The 21,468-nt window shown below is 42.0% G+C and overlaps 1 protein-coding gene across 1 annotated transcript in view; it reads left to right on the top strand.

Annotated features, from left to right (window-relative positions):
- LOC311100448 (TANK-binding kinase 1-binding protein 1-like) overlaps positions 1-21,468 on the top strand; it is a gene marked incomplete at both ends in the record, with an annotated part of 52,285 nt that overhangs the window by 7,032 nt on the left and 23,785 nt on the right. Inside the window, 2 exons of the mRNA XM_084141370.1 lie at positions 2,684-2,788; positions 5,186-5,330. Of these exons, the coding sequence (XP_083997496.1) occupies positions 2,684-2,788; positions 5,186-5,330 (250 nt within the window). The remainder of the gene's footprint in view (positions 1-2,683; positions 2,789-5,185; positions 5,331-21,468) is intronic.

Raw genomic sequence — 21,468 nt, 5'->3', positions numbered from 1 at the left:
GGTTACAGCCTTGATTATTCTTGTGTATGACACTACAAGCTTGGCACACCTGTATTTGGGGAGTTTCTCCCATTCTTCTCTGCAGATCCTCTCAAGCTCTGTCAGGTTGGATGGCGAGCGTCATTGCACAGCTATTTTCAGGTCTCTCCAGAGACGTTCCATCGGGTTGAAGTCCAGGCTATGGCTGGGCTACTCAAGGACATTCAGAGACTTGTCCTGAAGCCACTCCTGCGTCGTCTTGGCTGTGTGCTTAGGGTCGTTGTCCTGTTGGAAGGGTAACCTTCGCCCCAGTCTGAGGTCCTGAGCACTCTGGAGCAGGTTTTCATCAAGGATCTCTCTGTACTTTGCTCCATTCATCTTTCCCTCGATCCTGACTAGTCTCCCAAGCCCTGCTGCTGAAAAACATCCCCACAGCATGATGCTGCCACCACCATGCTTCACTGTAGGAATGGTGCCAGGTTTCCTCCAGATGCTTGGCATTCAGGCCAAAGAGTTCAATCTTGGTTTCATTAGACCAGAAAATCTTGTTTCTCATGGTCTGAGAGTCCTTTAGGTGCCTTTTGGCAAACTCCAAGCGGGCTGTCATGTGCCTTTTACTGAGGAGTGGCTTCCGTCTGGCCACTCTTCCATAAAGGTCTGATTGGTAGAGTGCTGCAGAGATGATTGTCATTCTGGAAGGTTCTCCCATCTCCACAGAGGAACTCTGGAGCTCTGTCAGAGTGACCATCGGGTTCTTGGTCACCTCCCTGACCAAGGCCCTTCTCCCTCGATTGCTCAGTTTGGCCGGGCGGCCAGCTCTAGGAAGAGTCTTGGTGGTTCCAAATTTCTTCCATTTAAGAATGATGGAGGCCACTGTGTTCTTGGGGACCTTCAATGCTGCAGAAATGTTTTGGTACCCTTCCCCAGATCTGTGCCTCGACACAACAGGTGGATTCCAATCAAGTTGTAGAAACATCTCAAGGATGATAGCTGGAAACAGGATGCACCTGAGCTCAATTTTGAGTCTCATAGCACAGGGTCTGAATACTTATGTAAATAAGATATTTCTGTTTTTTATTTTTAATACATTTGCAAACATTTCTAAAAACCTGTTTTTGCTTTATCTTTATGGGGTATTGTGTGTAGATTGATGAGGATTTGTATTTATTTAATCCATTTTAGAATAAGGGGGTCTGTATACTTTCCGAATGCACTGTACTGTTAATCACTTTGTCTATTGCTGAGAGGGAGGAAGGAGAGGCAGGAGAGCAGAGGAGAGTAAGGGTGCGGAGAGGGGGAGCGGTGTGGAGGAGCAAGCTCCATACACTGTCAAGGCAATCTTTGCTTCCCCTGCCAACCTGAAACAGTGGCTTCCACCTAGGTTGCACCACGGTTGCTATCCACACAGCTAGGAGGGTAGCGAGCGAGTCTGCTTCAAGTGTAATCCGTCTCCACTCCTCTTAGTCACGAGGTTGACTGCCTGGCTCACCTTGGATTCAATGTGTTACCATAGACACGCTTCTGCTGGATACTCCTCTGCTCAAGCATCTTGTATTGTCATATCTCTCTTTGTCCTAAGTCACTTTCTCTCTTTCCCTCTCTCTTTTTTTGTGACTTTGTCTTTGTCTTTCTCTCTCTCCCTCTTTCTCTCTGGACCTCTCCCCCCCCCTCTATCTCTCTCTCTCTCTCTATCTCTCTCTCTCGCGCGCTCTTTCGCTCTCTCTCTCTCTCTCTCTCTCTCTCTCTCGCGTGCTCTTTCGCTCTCTCTCTGCCCCTTTCTCTCTCTCTCTCTCTCTCGCTCTTTCTCTCTCTCTCTCTCTCTCTCTCTCTCTCTCTCTCTCTCTCTCTCTCTCTCTCTCTCTCTCGCTCTCGCTCTCTTTGTCTCTTTTTTCTGTCTCTTTTTCTCTCCCTCTCTCTCTCTGATTTTCTTTCTCTCTGTTTTTTATCAGATTCTTTCAGTTCCCCTCTCTTTGTCAGCGTTTCCTCCAGTGACCCCCAAACCCTCCTTAGTTTCCACCTTCATCTTATTCATTTGTCTTCTTCCTCAGTCATCTATCCATTTGTCCACCATGTCTCCCACTTCAGTCACTGGATATCATTAACAGTATTGAGTGTCTATGACTTTGACATCAGACAGGACCCATGTTCATAAAGAGTCTCAGAGTAGGGGTGCTGATATGGGAACAGGTTGGCCTTTTAGATAATAATTAATATGATTATATGGTCAGCGGGGCCTGATTCTACTCTGAGATGCTTGATGAATACGGCCTTGATCTGTGGGTGTAAAAGTCATCAAGATACTATTGTTGCAAACTTTCTTGTCTCAATGTTAAAAGTAATTGCTGGAATGGAAATACATGTAATGGCTGTCTAGACTGTCTGGGAGACACATAGGCACTGTCTGAAGTTATTTTTGTGTCCTGCATAAGGATCATTATGGAGTATTTCTTCAGGCTTCAGACTGAGAGAAGCATTAGAAAAGAAACTAACTCCAATAGAACAAGTTTATTTGTTTTGCTTCTAAAAAATAAGTTTCAACAGTGAAATTAATCAAAACAGGAAATTGGGACTGGCTCTTCGATCATTTAATTCCTTGTCTCTCTCTTTCTTTCTGTCTTTCTCTTTCCCTCTCTATCGTTCTCTCCATCTCTTTCCCTCTCTCTCTCTCTTTCTCACTCTCTCTTTCCCTCTCTCCCTCTCTCAGCTCCAGAAGAGGAAAGAGCGCGAGGAGCAGCTGGAGGATGTGATCCAGGCCTATGAGAAGATCCACATGGAGAAGAACAACCTCCAGAGAGACCTGGACAAAATGGTCAGAGACATCGAATAGCTCCATCCCTGCATCCCTCCACCCTTAATCCCTCCACCCATCCATTTTCCATCCCGCATCCCCCATCCTTGCATCCCTCCACCCTCCCATCCATCCATCCACTACCCCATCCCTGCATCCCTCCACCCTCCCATCCATCCACTACTCCATCCCTGCATCCCTCCACCCCCCCATCCATCCACTACTCCATCCCTGCATCCCTCCACCCTCCCATCCATCCACTACCCCATCCCTGCATCCCTCCACCCTCCCATCCATCCACTACTCCATCCCTGCATCCCACCATCCCCCCATCCATCCACTACTCCATCCCTGCATCCCTCCACCCTCCCATCCATCCACTACTCCATCCTTGCATCCATCCACCCTCCCATCCATCCACTACTCCATCCCTGCATCCCTCCACCCTCCCATCCATCCACTACATCCTTGCATCCCTCCACCCTCCCATCCATCCACTACTCCATCCCTGCATCCCTCCACCCTCCCATCCATCCACTACTCCATCCTTGCATCCCTCCACCCTCCCATCCATCCACTACTCCATCCCTGCATCCCCCATCCCCCATCCATCCACTACTCCATCCCTGCATCCCTCCACCCTCCCATCCATCCACTACTCCATCCTTGCATCCCTCCACCCCCCCCATCCATCCACTACTCCATCCCTGCATCCCTCCACCCTCCCATCCATCCACTACCCCATCCCTGCATCCCTCCACCCTCCCATCCATCCACTACTCCATCCCTGCATCCCTCCACCCTCCCATCCATCCACTACTCCATCCTTGCATCCCTCCACCCTCCCATCCATCCACTACTCCATCCCTGCATCCCTCCACCCCCCCATCCATCCACTACTCCATCCCTGCATCCCTCCACCCTCCCATCCATCCACTACTCCATCCTTGCATCCCTCCACCCCCCCATCCATCCACTACTCCATCCCTGCATCCCTCCCTCCACCCTCCCATCCATCCACTACTCCATCCCTGCATCCCTCCCTCCACCCTCCCATCCATCCACTACTCCATCGTTGCATCCCTCCACCCTCCCATCCATCCACTACTCCATCCTTGCATCCCTCCACCCCCCCCATCCATCCACTACTCCATCCCTGCATCCCTCCACCCTCCCATCCATCCACTACTCCATCCTTGCATCCCTCCACCCTCCCATCCATCCACTACTCCATCCCTGCATCCCTCCACCCTCCCATCCATCCACTACTCCATCCTTGCATCCCTCCACCCCCCCATCCATCCACTACTCCATCCCTGCATCCCTCCACTCCCCCATCCATCCACTACTCCATCCCTGCATCCCTCCACCCTCCCATCCATCCACTACTCCATCCCTGCATCCCTCCACCCTCCCATCCATCCACTACTCCATCCTTGCATCCCTCCACCCTCCCATCCATCCACTACTCCATCCTTACATCCTTGCATCCCTCCACCCCCCCCATCCATCCACTACTCCATCCCTGCATCCCTCCACCCTCCCATCCATCCACTACCCCATCCCTGCATCCCTCCACCCTCCCATCCATCCACTACTCCATCCCTGCATCCCTCCACCCTCCCATCCATCCACTACTCCATCCTTGCATCCCTCCACCCTCCCATCCATCCACTACTCCCATCCATCCACTACTCCATCCTTGCATCCCTCCACCCCCCATCCATCAACTACTCCATCCCTGCATCTCTCCACACTCCCATCCATCCACTACTCCATCCCTGCATCCCTTGCTCCCTCCATCCCTCCCTCCATCCATCCATCTACAATATGTCCCCAAATGATCCCCAAATGCTTTTTTAACATCCATATCATGATCTTAAATATTCATATTAAAACTTTCTAGGAACGTATTATTTATTGAGCACTAAGCTACAATGACGACTGTCTGGAGCCTTACTTAACCTTAAGCAGCTGTTCAGAACCCCTATATCAGTAGGGGGTCTCTTATGATTGTGGCCATGGTTCTACCCCCACCTGTGTTCTACCTGGTTATAAGTCAACTTGAAGCCCAATGAAGCAGAGATGCCCAAGATTACTTTCAAGATGACTTCCCAAAAAACAAATCCAAGAAAATCTGAAACTGAAAAGCAACACTATGCAGTCTCAGTATTTTGCATGTGTTCCAAATTATCTTAGATCAAGTGTCCGAAAGAGGTTGGTTGTAGAGACCACCTGCCAAGCCCTGAACCTGCCATTATGTATGCTATATATCAAACCCTAACCTGGACACTAACAAGCCTTTGGTCTTATACCCACCTTTCCACTAGTCTGATTCCAGATCTGTATGTGCTTTACCCAACTTCTCAGAATATTGTTGTCAATGCCATGTGTTTGTGTTTCTGTATCTGATCCTAGACCAGTCTAGTGGAGAAGCACGTGGAGCATATCGTGGATCTGGAGTCTGCTCTGAGACAGAGAGACAACTCGCTACAGAAGCTCAACACCCAGCTACACAGCAAGGACATCCAATACCTGCAGCTACACAGCCCAGACAATCACAGTGAGTCCCTATGGGTGTGGCACAAGCCTTGATACCCTTCTCACACACTCTTCTATGTTGGCGCTTGCAGGATAGATACCCTTCTCACTCTCTCTTTTCTACTGGCACTTGTAGGATAGATGATACCGTTCTCACACTCTCTATTGTCAGCTGGCACTTGCAGGATCAGATACACTTTAGTCCAGGAGCTGATTTGGATTAGTCAATGTCCTCATAAAAACAGTAGCGGTGTGTGTGTAAAATCACTGAGAAAGCCAAACCAGTAAAAAAGCCATATTGCAACCTATGTTGTGATAATTGCGTTGTTTGCTCTATAACCCATTCGTTCATACGCCACCGTGATATACAATAAGGCTGTGACAACAAAAAGACAACAGTCACACAGTGGCGGAATAAAATCAACTACACATCGTTTTTTTTTCGTTTTTTTTTTTCGTTTTTTCTGGGGGATGGATCAGCTTAATATTGCAGATAGATTGTATCTTCTATCAATGTAATTGTCTGCATCACTTCCAATCCCCCATGTTTTTTATATATATACTCCCCTTTATTACTTTTCAACCCCGCCATCCTTTCCCTACTTGGAGTAAATTAGTGAACAACAATGCCCAGGCCTCTACTTCCGGTCTATACTTACTATCTACACCTTATGGACACAGTTAATTTTACAATAATTATATTATATACACTGCTCAAAAAAATAAAGGGAACACTTAAACAACACATCCTAGATCTGAATGAATGAAATAATCTTATTAAATACTTTTTTCTTTACATAGTTGAATGTGCTGACAACAAAATCACACAAAAATGATCAATGGAAATCAAATTTATCAACCCATGGAGGTCTGGATTTGGAGTCACCCTCAAAATTAAAGTGGAAAACCACACTACAGGCTGATCCAACTTTGATGTAATGTCCTTAAAACGACTCAAAATGAGGCTCAGTAGTGTGTGTGGCCTCCACGTGCCTGTATGACCTCCCTACAACGCCTGGGCATGCTCCTGATGAGGTGGCGGATGGTCTCCTGAGGGATCTCCTCCCAGACCTGGACTAAAGCATCCGCCAACTCCTGGACAGTCTGTGGTGCAACGTGGCGTTGGTGGATGGAGCGAGATATGATGTCCCAGATGTGCTCAATTGGATTCAGTTCTGGGGAACGGGCGGGCCAGTCCATAGCATCAATGCCTTCCTCTTGCAGGAACTGCTGACACACTCCAGCCACATGAGGTCTAGCATTGTCTTGCATTAGGAGGAACCCAGGGCCAACCGCACCAGCATATGGTCTCACAAGGGGTCTGAGGATCTCATCTCGGTACCTAATGGCAGTCAGGCTACCTCTGGCGAGCACATGGAGGGCTGTGCGGCCCCCCAAAGAAATGCCACCCCACACCATGACAGACCCACCGCCAAACCGGTCATGCTGGAGGATGTTGCAGGCAGCAGAACGTTCTCCACGGCGTCTCCAGACTCTGTCACGTCTGTCACGTGCTCAGTGTGAACGTGCATTCATCTGTGAAGAGCACAGGGCGCCAGTGGCAAATTTGCCAATCTTGGTGTTCTCTGGCAAATGCCAAACGTCCTGCACGGTGTTGGGCTGTAAGCACAACCCCCACCTGTGGACGTTGGGCCCTCATACCACCCTCATGGAGTCTGTTTCTGACCGTTTGAACAGACACATGCACATTTGTGGCCTGCTGGAGGTCATTTTGCAGGGCTCTGGCAGTGCTCCTCCTGCTCCTCCTTGCACAAAGGCGGAGGTAGCGGTCCTGCTGCTGGGTTGTTGCCCTCCTACGGCCTCCTCCACGTCTCCTGATGTACTGGCCTGTCTCCTGGTAGCGCCTCCATGCTCTGAACACTACGCTGACAGACACAGCAAACCTTTTTGCCACAGCTCGCATTGATGTGCCATCCTGGATGAGCTGCACTACCTGAGCCACTTGTGTGGGTTGTAGACTCCGTCTCATGCTACCACTAGAGTGAAAGCACCGCCAGCATTCAAAAGTGACCAAAACATCAGCCAGGAAGCATAGGAACTGAGAAGTGGTCTGTGGTCACCACCTGCAGAACCCCTTCTTTATTGGGGGTGTCTTGCTAATTGCCTATAATTTCCACCTGTTGTCTATTCCATTTGCACAACAGCATGTGAAATGTATTGTCAATCAGTGTTGCTTCCTAAGTGGACAGTTTGATTTCACAGAAGTGTGATTGACTTGGAGTTACATTGTGTTGTTTAAGTGTTCCCTTTATTTTTTTGAGCAGTGTGTATATATATATATATACTTTTTTTTTGCTCCTGAACTTCTTCTACTCTCAACCTCTCCGATCATTTTCATGATGTCTATCCGGTTTGCTTCTATATGCCATATCTTTCTAACTGTGCTCTTTCCCAAAAGCTCCCAACATACAACCTATATACTTATTATGGACACAGTATGCTTACATTATTAGCTATCTTTGTTATTATTTGTTGTTATTTGTTATTAGTCCCATCCTTCAACTCTATTCAATACCTCCCATCTATCTCTTAACACCATCCATATAGGATTTCTATTTGCCATATATATTTCAACCGTACTGTGATGTTTTACAAAAGTTCTGAACCTTTCTATTCTCATTGCTTCTACAGATTGTGAATTAAAAATAAACATTTTTGCTAAAAGTATTATTATATTATTGATCGATTGACTATGACTTTTCAGATCACCCAGTAATGCTATCTGCAAGGTTAGCTCCAGGTAAATATTGCAATCCTTTAGCCATTCCTGGACCTGTGTCCAAAAACAAGCTACAAATGGACAGAACCAAAACAAATGATCTAATGATTCTGTCTCTTCACAGCAAAATCTGCAGAGCTGGGAAGATTGTATCCCCCATATAAATAACATTATATTGGTAGCAAGAATTGTATATAATAATTTAAATAGAAAGATTCAAATTTTTGAATCCGGTGTCGTTTTGCGTGTCAGTTCATAAACACTATGCCATGGGATCGGTACGTCAAAAATCTCTTCCCAACTATTTTGCAATCTATTATGGGACGGCTGTCAATCCTTTGGTCCTTAAGTGAAACTGATATACTTTTTTATTTATCACAGTTTTCCTTAACCAATTATGTTCTTTAATGCAAGGCCGACAGACAAGTTCCTTACTTTCTCCCCCTTCCACTTTCCTCTTCCACTTTTGCGGTAAGGCTGCAATTATTTGGTTGTAATTTTGGGTAGAGCAGACATTTCCATATGTTTTTGTTAGCTGCATGTGCGACATAACTCCACCAGTCCTACCGATGATATCATTTATGAAGATTATACCTTTTTTTAAACATTCAAGTTTTTTTGTCAATTAGTATATTTGAATTTAACCACAATATTTGTTGCATTATTTGTTCTGTCGTTTCTGGAGGATTAAATTGAAATTGCAACCAACTTTCTATGGCTTGTTTTAGAAATAGGGATATTTGGGAGATGATTTCCTTTTCAAATAACTGCAAATGAGTTGTTGTAATCTGAATAAAGGGAAAAAGGCCTTTCTTGAACATTGGGTGAGACAATCTTACTAATTTGCTTGAGAACCAGTTCGGATTTAAGTATAACTTTTGTATGACTGAAGCTTTTAGTGATAGGTCTAATGCTTTAATATTTAATAATTTCTGTCCTCCGAATTCATATTCATGATATAAATATGCCCTTTTAATTTTGTCTGGCTTGCCGTTCCAAATAAAATTAATATTTTTTTCTCATATAATTTAAAAAACTGTTTGCTAGGCGTAGGCAAGACCATAAGCAAATAGGTAAACTGGGATAATACTAAAGAGTTAATCAGGGTGATTTTTCCACAAATTGACAGGTATTTTTCTTTCCATGGTAGTAAGATCTTATCTATTTTTGCTAACTTTCTATTAAAATGTATTGAAGTGAGATCATTTATTTCCTTTGGGATATGTATTCCGAGTATATCCACATCACCATCAGACCATTTTATTGGTAAACTACATGGTAATGTAAAAATATTATTTTTTAGTGATCCAATACGTAATATAGTACATTTGTATAATTTGGTTGTAATCCAGAGATGTTAGAAAATGTATCTAGATCTTCTATGAGGCTGTGGAGGGATTCTAGTTGTGGATTTAAAAGAAAACATGAATCATCAGCGTACAATGACACCTTTGTTTTTAAGCCCTGGATTTCTAATCCTCTGATATTATTATTGGATCTGATTTTAATAGCTAACATCTCGATGGCCACAATAAATAGATTTGCCGATAGTGGACAACCCTGTTTCACTCCTCTTGACAGTTTAAAACTTTCTGAGAAATAGCCATTATTTACTATTTTACACCTAGGGTTACTATACATGTTAAATGCTCCAGGCATTTATATATAAACCCCAGTCGAACTTTATCAAATGCCTTTTCGAAATCTGCTATGAATAGCAGGCCTGGTTTCCCATATTTTCCATAGTGTTCTATTGTTTCCAATACTTGCCTTATATTGTCTCCAATGTATCTTCCATGTAAAAAACCTGTCTGATTAGAATGAATAATATCCGACAATACCTTTTTAATTCTATGCGCTATACATTTTGCTAGAATTTTAGCATCACAACACTGAAGTGTAAGGGGCCTCCAATTTTGTAAATGGACTCGATCTTTATATTTTCCACTTGTATCCTGTTTTAGTAATAATGAGATCAGACCTTCTTCTTGAGTGTCAGATAATCTACCATTTACATAGGAGTGGTTAAAACATGCTAATAACGGTCCTCTTAGTATATCAAAAAAGGTTAGGTATACCTCGACTGGTATGCCATCCAACCCTGAAGTTTTCCCAGACTTAAAGTCTTTAATTGCATCCAGAAGTTCCTCCTCTGTAATTTCACCTTCACATGAGTCTTTCTGTGTGGCTGTTAATTTGACATTATCAATAGAAAAAAAATCTCTACAATTAGCTTCAGTTAGAGGAGATGGAGGCGACTGAAAAGAAAACATATGATTAAAGTACTTTGTTTCTTCCTTCAAAATATCATTTGGTGAATTATGGGTGACTCTGTCAATTGTAACCAGTTTCATGAAGTTATTTTTGGTAGCATTCCTATGTTGAAGATTAAATAAGAATTTTGTGCATTTTTCCCCATATTCCATCCAGTTTGCTTTATTTTTATAATATATTACACTTGATCTTTCTTGAATAAGTTTCTCCATTTATTTTTGTTTTTCCTCTAATTTATTCTGAGCCTCTATGTTAAAGTTTTCATTGCCATCTATCTGTTCTCAAATCAAATCAAATCAAATGTTATTGGTCACATGCGCCGAATACAACAGGTGCAGACATTACAGTGAAATGCTTACTTACAGCCCTTAACCAACAGTGCATTTATTTTTAACAAAATAAAACTAAAACAACAACAAAAAAAGTGTTGAGAAAAAAAAAGAGCAGAAGTAAAATAAAATAACAGTAGGGAGGCTATATATACAGGGGGGTACCGTTGCAGAGTCAATGTGCGGGGACACCGGCTAGTTGAGGTAGTTGAGGTAATATGTACATGTGGGTAGAGTTAAAGTGACTATGCATGAATAATTAACAGAGTAGCAGCAGCGTAAAAAGGATGGGGTGGGGGGGCAGTGCAAATAGTCCGGGTAGCCATGATTAGCTGTTCAGGAGTCTTATGGCTTGGGGGTAGAAGCTGTTGAGAAGTCTTTTGGACCTAGACTTGGCACTCCGGTACCGCTTGCCGTGCAGTAGCAGAGAGAACAGTCTATGACTAGGGTGGCTGGAGTCTTTGACAATTTTGAGGGCCTTCCTCTGACACCGCCTGGTATAGAGGTCCTGGATGGCAGGAAGCTTGGCCCCAGTGATGTACTGGGCCGTACGCACTACCCTCTGTAGTGCCTTGCGGTCGGAGGCCAAGCAGTTGCCATACCAGGCGGTGATGCAACCAGTCAGGATGCTCTCGATGGTGCAGCTGTAGAATTTTTTGAGGATCTGAGGACCCATGCCAAATCTTTTCAGTCTCCTGAGGGGGAATAGGCTTTGTCGTGCCCTCTTCACGACTGTCTTTGTGTGTTTGGACCATGATAGTTCGTTGGTGATGTGGACACCAAGGAACTTGAAGCTCTCAACCTGTTCCACTACAGCCCCGTCGATGAGAATGGGGGCGTGCTCAGTCCTCTTTTTTTTCCTGTAGTCCACAATCATCTCCTTTGTCTTGGTCACGTTGAGGGAGAGGTTGTTGTCCTGGCACCACACGGCCAGGTCTCTGACCTCCTCCCTATAGGCTGTCTCATCGTTGTCGGTGATCAGGCCTACCACTGTTGTGTCGTCGGCAAACTTAATGATGGTGTTGGAGTCGTGCCTGGCCATGCAGTCATGGGTGAACAGAGAGTACAGGAGGGGACTGAGCACGCACCCCTGAGGGGCCCCCGTGTTGAGGATCAGTGTGGCAAATGTGTTGTTACCTACCCTTACCACCTGGGGGCGGCCCGTCAGGAAGTCCAGGATCCAGTTGCAGAGGGAGGTGTTTAGTCCCAGGATCCTTAGCTTAGTGATGAGCTTAGAGGGCACTATGGTGTGTTCTGTTAGACTTTCTATTTCCTTTCTTAGTATAAACTCTTTTGACCTAAATTGCTTTTGTTTTCGAGATGAGTACTGAATTGCATGGCCTCTAAAGGCACATTTAAAGGTGTCCCATACAATATGGGGATTCGCTGTACATATGTTATGTTGGAAAAAGTCAGTTATAAATTCATTTGTTCTAATTATAAATAAATTATCATCCAATAGGCTTTGATTAAATTTCCAATATCCTCGCCCACGTGGAAATTCAGTAAGAGTAATGTATATGCCTATTATATGATGGTCCGACCGCATTCTGTCCCCTATCAACACTTTTTTTTACTTTTGGTGCCAACGAGAATGAGATAAGAAAGAAGTCAAGACGACTAGCTTGATTCAGTCTCCGCCATGTATATCTCACTAGATCAGTATACTTAAGCCTCCATATATCTACTAGTTCTAATGTATCCATGACATTCACAATTTCCTTAAGAGCATGTGGGTGATTGTTTGTGGTGTGATTTCCTTTACGGTCCATTGAGCTATTTAAAACAATATTATAATCCCCCACCATAATAATATTGTCTTGAATTGCTTGCAGGGTTGATCATTTATTATATATATTGTCAAAGAATTGTGGATCATCATTATTTGGTCCGTAACGGTTAATGAGCCATATCTGTTTATGGTCCAATAACATATTTAAAATAATCCATCTACGTTGTGTATCTATTTGGATAATTTGCACATTCGGATCGAAATTACTATTCATTAATATCACCACCCCTTTTGAATTTCTTTGCCCATGGGAGAAGTATATTCCCCCCCCCATTCTTTTTTCCACGCTACTTCATCTCGAATTGTTGAATGAGTTTCCTGTATACAATAGATATTATAGTCCTTCTCTTTGAGCCATGTAAATATTGTTCTTCTTTTGTTATTATCAGCTAAGCCATTACAATTATAACTGGCTATACTTATTTCACCATACACCATAATGAGATACAAGTTTCAAGTCTATTTATCATTATATATGTTTGTAAATTTACCAATAAAAAATACTGTAATGATTGAGTGTCCATATAGCTGTACCGTGATATTTGCATTGCTACGGAGTAACCCTTCAATTGTTCTCCACTAATTCCCCCGCTAAAGCCCCTCCCCATCCCAATTAGCTTCAGTTAGAGGAGATGGAGGCGACTGAAAAGAAAACATATGATTAAAGTACTTTGTTTCTTCCTTCAAAATATCATTTGTTGAATTATGGGTGACTCCGTCAATTGTAACCAGTTTCATAAAGTTATTTTTGGTAGCATTCCTATGTTGAAGATTAAATAAGAATTTTGTGCATTTTTCCCCATATTCCATCCAGTTTGCTTTATTTTTATAATATATTACACTTGATCTTTCTTGAATAAGTTTCTCCATTTATTTTTGTTTTTCCTCTAATTTATTCTGAGCCTCTATGTTACAGTTTTCATTGCCATCTATCTGTTCTGTTAGACTTTCTATTTCCTTTCTTAGTATAAACTCTTTTGACCTAAATTGCTTTTGTTTTCGAGATGAGTACTGAATTGCATGGCCTCTAAAGGCACATTTAAAGGTGTCCCATACAATAAGGGGATTCGCTGTACCTATGTTATGTTGGAAAAAGTCAGTTATAAATTCCTTTGTTCTAATTATAAATAAATTATCATCCAATAGGCTTTGATTACATTTCCAATATCCTCGCCCACGTGGAAATTCAGTAAGAGTAATGTATATGCTTATTATATGATGGTCCGACCGCATTCTGTCCCCTATCAACACTTTTTTTTACTTTTGGTGCCAACGAGAATGAGATAAGAAAGAAGTCAAGACGACTAGCTTGATTCAGTCTCCGCCATGTATATCTCACTAGATCAGTATACTTAAGCCTCCATATATCTACTAGTTCTAATGTATCCATGACATTCACAATTTCCTTAAGAGCATGTGGGTGATTGTTTGTGGTGTGATTTCCTTTACGGTCCATTGAGCTATTTAAAACAATATTATAATCCCCCACCATAATAATATTGTCTTGAATTGCTTGCAGGGTTGATCATTTATTATATATATTGTCAAAGAATTGTGGATCATCATTATTTGGTCCGTAACGGTTAATGAGCCATATCTGTTTATGGTCCAATAACATATTTAAAATAATCCATCTACGTTGTGTATCTATTTGGATAATTTGCACATTCGGATCGAAATTACTATTCATTAATATCACCACCCCTTTTGAATTTCTTTGCCCATGGGAGAAGTATATTCCCCCCCCCATTCTTTTTTCCACGCTACTTCATCTCGAATTGTTGAATGAGTTTCCTGTATACAATAGATATTATAGTCCTTCTCTTTGAGCCATGTAAATATTGTTCTTCTTTTGTTATTATCAGCTAAGCCATTACAATTATAACTGGCTATACTTATTTCACCATACACCATAATGAGATACAAGTTTCAAGTCTATTTATCATTATATATGTTTGTAAATTTACCAATAAAAAATACTGTAATGATTGAGTGTCCATATAGCTGTACCGTGATATTTGCATTGCTACGGAGTAACCCTTCAATTGTTCTCCACTAATTCCCCCGCTAAAGCCCCTCCCCATCCCAATTAGCTTCAGTTAGAGGAGATGGAGGCGACTGAAAAGAAAACATATGATTAAAGTACTTTGTTTCTTCCTTCAAAATATCATTTGTTGAATTATGGGTGACTCCGTCAATTGTAACCAGTTTCATAAAGTTATTTTTGGTAGCATTCCTATGTTGAAGATTAAATAAGAATTTTGTGCATTTTTCCCCATATTCCATCCAGTTTGCTTTATTTTTATAATATATTACACTTGATCTTTCTTGAATAAGTTTCTCCATTTATTTTTGTTTTTCCTCTAATTTATTCTGAGCCTCTATGTTACAGTTTTCATTGCCATCTATCTGTTCTGTTAGACTTTCTATTTCCTTTCTTAGTATAAACTCTTTTGACCTAAATTGCTTTTGTTTTCGAGATGAGTACTGAATTGCATGGCCTCTAAAGGCACATTTAAAGGTGTCCCATACAATAAGGGGATTCGCTGTACCTATGTTATGTTGGAAAAAGTCAGTTATAAATTCCTTTGTTCTAATTATAAATAAATTATCATCCAATAGGCTTTGATTACATTTCCAATATCCTCGCCCACGTGGAAATTCAGTAAGAGTAATGTATATGCTTATTATATGATGGTCCGACCGCATTCTGTCCCCTATCAACACTTTTTTTTACTTTTGGTGCCAACGAGAATGAGATAAGAAAGAAGTCAAGACGACTAGCTTGATTCAGTCTCCGCCATGTATATCTCACTAGATCAGTATATTTAAGCCTCCATATACAGTGGGGAAAAAAAGTATTTAGTCAGCCACCAATTGTGCAAGTTCTCCCACTTAAAAAGATGAGAGAGGCCTGTAATTTTCATCATAGGTACACGTCAACTATGACAGACAAAATGAGAAAAAAAATTCCAGAAAATCACATTGTAGGATTTTTAATGAATTTATTTGCAAATTATGGTGGAAAATAAGTATTTGGTCAATAACAAAAGTTTCTCAATACTTTGTTATATACCCTTTGTTGGCAATGACACAGGTCAAACGTTTTCTGTAAGTCTTCACAAGGTTTTCACACACTGTTGCTGGTATTTTGGCCCATTCCTCCATGCAGATCTCCTCTAGAGCAGTGATGTTTTGGGGCTGTCGCTGGGCAACACGGACCTTCAACTCCCTCCAAAGATTTTCTATGGGGTTGAGATCTGGAGACTGGCTAGGCCACTCCAGGACCTTGAAATGCTTCTTACGAAGCCACTCCTTCGTTGCCCGGGCGGTGTGTTTGGGATCATTGTCATGCTGAAAGACCCAGCCACGTTTCATCTTCAATGCCCTTGCTGATGGAAGGAGGTTTTCACTCAAAATCTCACGATACATGGCCCCATTCATTCTTTCCTTTACACGGATCAGTCGTCCTGGTCCCTTTGCAGAAAAACAGCCCCAAAGCATGATGTTTCCACCCCCATGCGCCACAGTAGGTATGGTGTTCTTTGGATGCAACTCAGCATTCTTTGTCCTCCAAACACGATGAGTTGAGTTTTTACCAAAAAGTTCTATTTTGGTTTCATCTGACCATATGACATTCTCCCAATCCTCTTCTGGATCATCCAAATGCACTCTAGCAAACTTCAGACGGGCCTGGACATGTACTGGCTTAAGCAGGGGGACACGTCTGGCAATGCAGGATTTGAGTCCCTGGCGGCGTAGTGTGTTACTGATGGTAGGCTTTGTTACTTTGGTCCCAGCTCTCTGCAGGTCATTCAGTAGGTCCCCCCGTGTGGTTCTGGGATTTTTGCTCACCGTTCTTGTGATCTTTTTGACCCCACAGGGTGAGATCTTGCGTGGAGCCCCAGATCGAGGGAGATTATCAGTGGTCTTGTATGTCTTCCATTTCCTAATAATTGCTCCCACAGTTGATTTCTTCAAACCAAGCTGCTTACCTATTGCAGATTCAGTCTTCCCAGCCTGGTGCAGGTCTACAATTTTGTTTCTGGTGACCTTTGACAGCTCTTTGGTCTTGGCCATAGTGGAGTTTGGAGTGTGACTGTTTGAGGTTGTGGACAGGTGTCTTTTATACTGATAACAAGTTCAAACAGGTGCCATTAATACAGGTAACGAGTGGAGGACAGAGGAGCCTCTTAAAGAAGAAGTTACAGGTCTGTGAGAGCCAGAAATCTTGCTTGTTTGTAGGTGACCAAATACTTATTTTCCACCATAATTTGCAAATAAATTCATTAAAAATCCTACAATGGGATTTTCTGGATTTTTTTCTCTCAATTTGTCTGTCATAGTTGACGTGTACCTATGATGAAAATTACAGGCCTCTCTCATCTTTTTAAGTGGGAGAACTTGCACAATTGGTGGCTGACTAAATACTTTTTTCCCCCACTGTATCTACTAGTTCTAATGTATCCATGACATTCACAATTTCCTTAAGAGCATGTGGGTGATTGTTTGTGGTGTGATTTCCTTTACGGTCCATTGAGCTATTTAAAACAGTATTATAATCCCCCACCATAATAATATTGTCTTGAATTGCTTGCAGGGTTGATAATTTATTATATATATTGTCAAAGAATTTTGGATCATCATTATTTGGTCCGTAAAGGTTAATGAGCCATATCTGTTTATGGTCCAATAGCATATTTAAAATAATCCATCTACCTTGTGTATCTATTTAGATAATTTGCACATTCGGATCGAAATTACTATTCATTAATATCATCACCCCTTTTGAATTTCTTTGCCCATGGGAGAAGTATATTTCCCCCCCCCCATTCTTTTTTCCATGCTACTTCATCTCGAATTGTTGAATGAGTTTCCTGTATACAATAGATATTATATTCCTTCTCTTTGAGCCCATGTAAATATTGTTCTTCTTTTGTTATTATCAGCTAAGCCATTACAATTCTAACTGGCTATACTTATTTCACCATACACCATAATGAAATACAAGTTTCAAGTCTATTTATCATTATATATGTTTGTAAATTTACCAATAAAAAATACCGTAATGATTGAGTGTCCATATAGCTGTACCGTGATATTTGCATTGCTACGGAGTAACCCTTCAATTGTTCTCCACTAATTCCCCCGCTAAAGCCCCTCCCCATCCCAAGTTGAGCCGTCATCCCAGTGATCAGCATCCCACCCACGTCCCTCCGGATCCCTACGGCCCCGAGAGGCCAGGACACATCCATCGAAAACAGCACACAGTGCCACCCACAAAACAGAAGCAGATTAACCGCCAAAAGCATTTCCAATGCTTTCACCTCTATATATATCTATATAACTATTTAAAAAAAATTATGCTTATCCTATTTTCCATCATTATCAATTAATATGCGTAATAATGTCGGCAGTTCACGCGGAGGATTTTAACATATAACCCAGATTGCCATTGTATTACATTTAATTCATTGACACGCAATTATTATCCTAGCAAATAATTCCCGTGGTCCATCCCATACCCCCCCCTCCCCCAAAACATCCCCACCCCCCCCCACAACAGATGCCAGACAAGCACACATGCACATACTCACATACTCCAACACACTCAACCCCCCTCCTCCACAATCCACCATAAAATCAGATACTCAACGGCTGTTATATCCCAGAGCCCAACTCGAGAAATAACCTGATTTACGAGTGCACATACAGTTAAAGCTGATTGAGAAAACATACAGTAGGTACAGCAGATCCCCTTATTGTATGGGACACTTTCAAATGTGTCTTTAGAGGCCTTGCAATTCAATCCTCAAAACAAAACTATTTAGGTCAAAATAGTTCATATTAACAAAGGAACTAACAGTACAGATAGAAGCAATAAAAACTGTACCATAAAGGCACAGAAAAGTTGGTGTCACGATCGTCGTATGGAAGAGAGGAGGACCAAGGCGCAGCGTGATGAACGAACATGTTTATTTATCTATAGTGATAAATACTGACAATAAACAAAACAACAAACGACTCGTGAAGTCCACGGTACAAAACACAACCAACTGGAACAAGAACCCACAAACACAAAGGGGAAAAACAGACAGTTTAAATATGGCTCCCAATCAGAGACAACCAGCCACAGCTGACACTCGTTGCCTCTGATTGGGAGTCACTCAGGCCAACATAGAAACAGAACAACTAGAACCCCCAACATAGAAATATGACACATAGAATGAACACACCCTGGCTCAACATATAGAGTCCCAGAGCCAGGGTGTGACAGTTGGAGATAAAACAGAATGAACTGGAGGAACTTATTAAAGAAAGATCAAGTGTAATATATTATGAAAATAAAGTGAACGAGATGGAATAAGGGGGAAATATGCACAAATTATTTTTTTACCTTCAACATAGAAATGCTACCAAAAATAGTTTACAGAAACTTGTTACAAATGATCCATGATTCACCAAACTATATTTTGAAAGAGGAAGCAAAGTACTTTAAGCATATGTTTTCATTTCAGTCTTCTTCATTTCCACTAACTGAAGTTAATTGTAAGGATTTTTTTTCTATTAAAAGTGTAAAATTAACAGCCATACAGAAAGACTCATGCGAAGGACAAATTACAGAGGAGGAACGTCTTGATGCAATTAAAGCCTTTAAGTCCGGGAAAACTCCAAGGCTGGATGGCATACCAGTTGAGGTATATCAAACCTTTTTTGATGTACTCAGAGGTCCGCTATTAGCATGTTTTAACCACTCTTATAAAAATGGTAGACTATCAGATACTCAGCAAAAATATTTGATTTCACTATTACTGAAACAGGACCCAGGTGGTAAATATAAAGATCCAGTCCACCTAAAGAACTGGAGGCCCCTTACACTTCAGTGTTGTGATGCCAAAATTCTAGCAAAATACATAGCACATAGAATTAAAAAGTTATTGTCTGATATTATTAATCCTAATAAGACCTTTTTTTTTTTACATGGACGATACATTGGAGATAATCTAAGACAAGTACTGGAAACAATAGAACACTATGAAAAATCTGGAAAACCAAGCCCGGTATTCATAGCTGATTTTGAAAAGGACTTTGACTAGAAGTATGACTAGAATTCATATATACAGTGCCTTGCAAAACTATTTATCCCCCTTGGTGTTTTTCCTATTTTGTTGCATTACAACCTGTAATTTAAATTGATTTTTATTTGGATTTCATGTAACGGACATACACAAAATAGTCCAAATTGGTGAAGTGAAATGAAAAAAATAACTTGTTTCAAAAGATTCTAAAAAAAATAATAACGGAAAAGTGGTGCGTGCATATATATTCACCCCCTTTGCTATGAAGCCCCTAAATAAGATCTGGTGCAACCAATTACCTTCAGAAGTCACATAATTAGTTAAATAAAGTCCACCTGTGTGCAATCTAAGTGTCACATTATCTGTCACATGATCTCAGTATATACAGTGGGGAGAACAAGTATTTGATATACTGCCGATTTTGCAGGTTTTCCTACTTACAAAGCATGTAGAGGTCTGTAATTTTTATCATAGGTACACTTCAACTGTGAGAGATGGAATCTAAAACAAAAATCCAGAAAATCACATTGTATGATTTTTAAGTAATTAATTTGCATTTTTTTTTGCATGACATAAGTATTTGATACATCAGAAAAGCAGAACTTAATATTTAGTACAGAAACCTTTGTTTGCAATTACAGAGATCATACGTTTCCTGTAGGTCTTGACCAGGTTTGCACACACAGCAGCAGGGATTTTGGCCCACTCCTCCATACCTTCTCCAGATCCTTCAGGTTTCGGGGTTGTCGCTGGGCAATACGGACTTTCAGCTCCCTCCAAAGACTTTCTATTGGGTTCAGGTCTGGAGACTGGCTAGGCCACTCCAGGACCTTGAGATGCTTCTTACGGAGCCACTCCTTAGTTGCCCTGGCTGTGTGTTTCGGGTCGTTGCATGCTGGAAGACCCAGCCACGACCCATCTTCAATGCTCTTACTGAGGGAAGGAGGTTGTTGGCCAAGATCTCGCGATACATGGCCCCATCCATCCCCTTTGCAGAAAAGCATCCCCAAAGAATGATGTTTCCACCTCCATGCTTCACGGTTGGGATGGTGTTCTTGGGGTTGTACTCATCCTTCTTCTTCCTCCAAACACGGCGAGTGGAGTTTAGACAAAAAAGCTCTATTTTTGTCTCATCAGACCACATGACCTTCTCCCAGTCCTCCTCTGGATCATCCAGATGGTCATTGGCAAACTTCAGACGGGCCTGGATATGCGCTGGCTTGAGCAGGGGGACCTTGCGTGCGCTGCAGGATTTTAATCCATGACGGCATAATGTGTTACTAATGGTTTTCTTTGAGACTGTGGTCCCAGCTCTCTTCAGGTCATTGACCAGGTCCTGCCGTGTAGTTCTGGGCTGATCCCTCACCTTCCTCATGATCATTGATGCCCCACGAGGTGAGATCTTGCATGGAGCCCCAGACCGAGGGTGATTGACCGTCATCTTGAACTTCTTCCATTTTCTAATAATTGTGCCAACAGTTGTTGCCTTCTCACCAAGCTGCTTGCCTATTGTCCTGTAGCCCATCCCAGCCCTGTGCAGGTCTACAATTTTATCCCTGATGTCCTTATACAGCTCTCTGGTCTTGGCCATTGTGGAGAGGTTGGAGTCTGTTTGATTGAGTGCGTGGACAGGTGTCTTTTATACAGGTAACGAGTTCAAACTGGTGCAGTTAATACAGGTAATGAGTGGAGAACAGGGCTTCTTAAAGAAAAACTAACAGGTCTGTGAGAGCCGAAATTCTTACTGGTTGGTAGGTGATCAAATACTTATGTCATGCAATAAAATGCAAATTAATTACTTAAAAATCATTCAATGTGATTTTCTGGATTTTTGTTTTAGATTCCGTCTCTCACAGTTGAAGTGTACCTATGATAAAAATTACAGACCTCTACATGCTTTGTAAGTAGGAAAACCTGCAAAATCGGCAGTGTATCAAATACTTGTT

The sequence above is a fragment of the Coregonus lavaretus genome (genome assembly GCF_964263955.1).
Source record: "Coregonus lavaretus genome assembly, chromosome: 25".
NCBI lineage: Eukaryota > Metazoa > Chordata > Actinopteri > Salmoniformes > Salmonidae > Coregonus > Coregonus lavaretus.
This window is presented reverse-complemented; position numbering and strand designations above follow the sequence as displayed.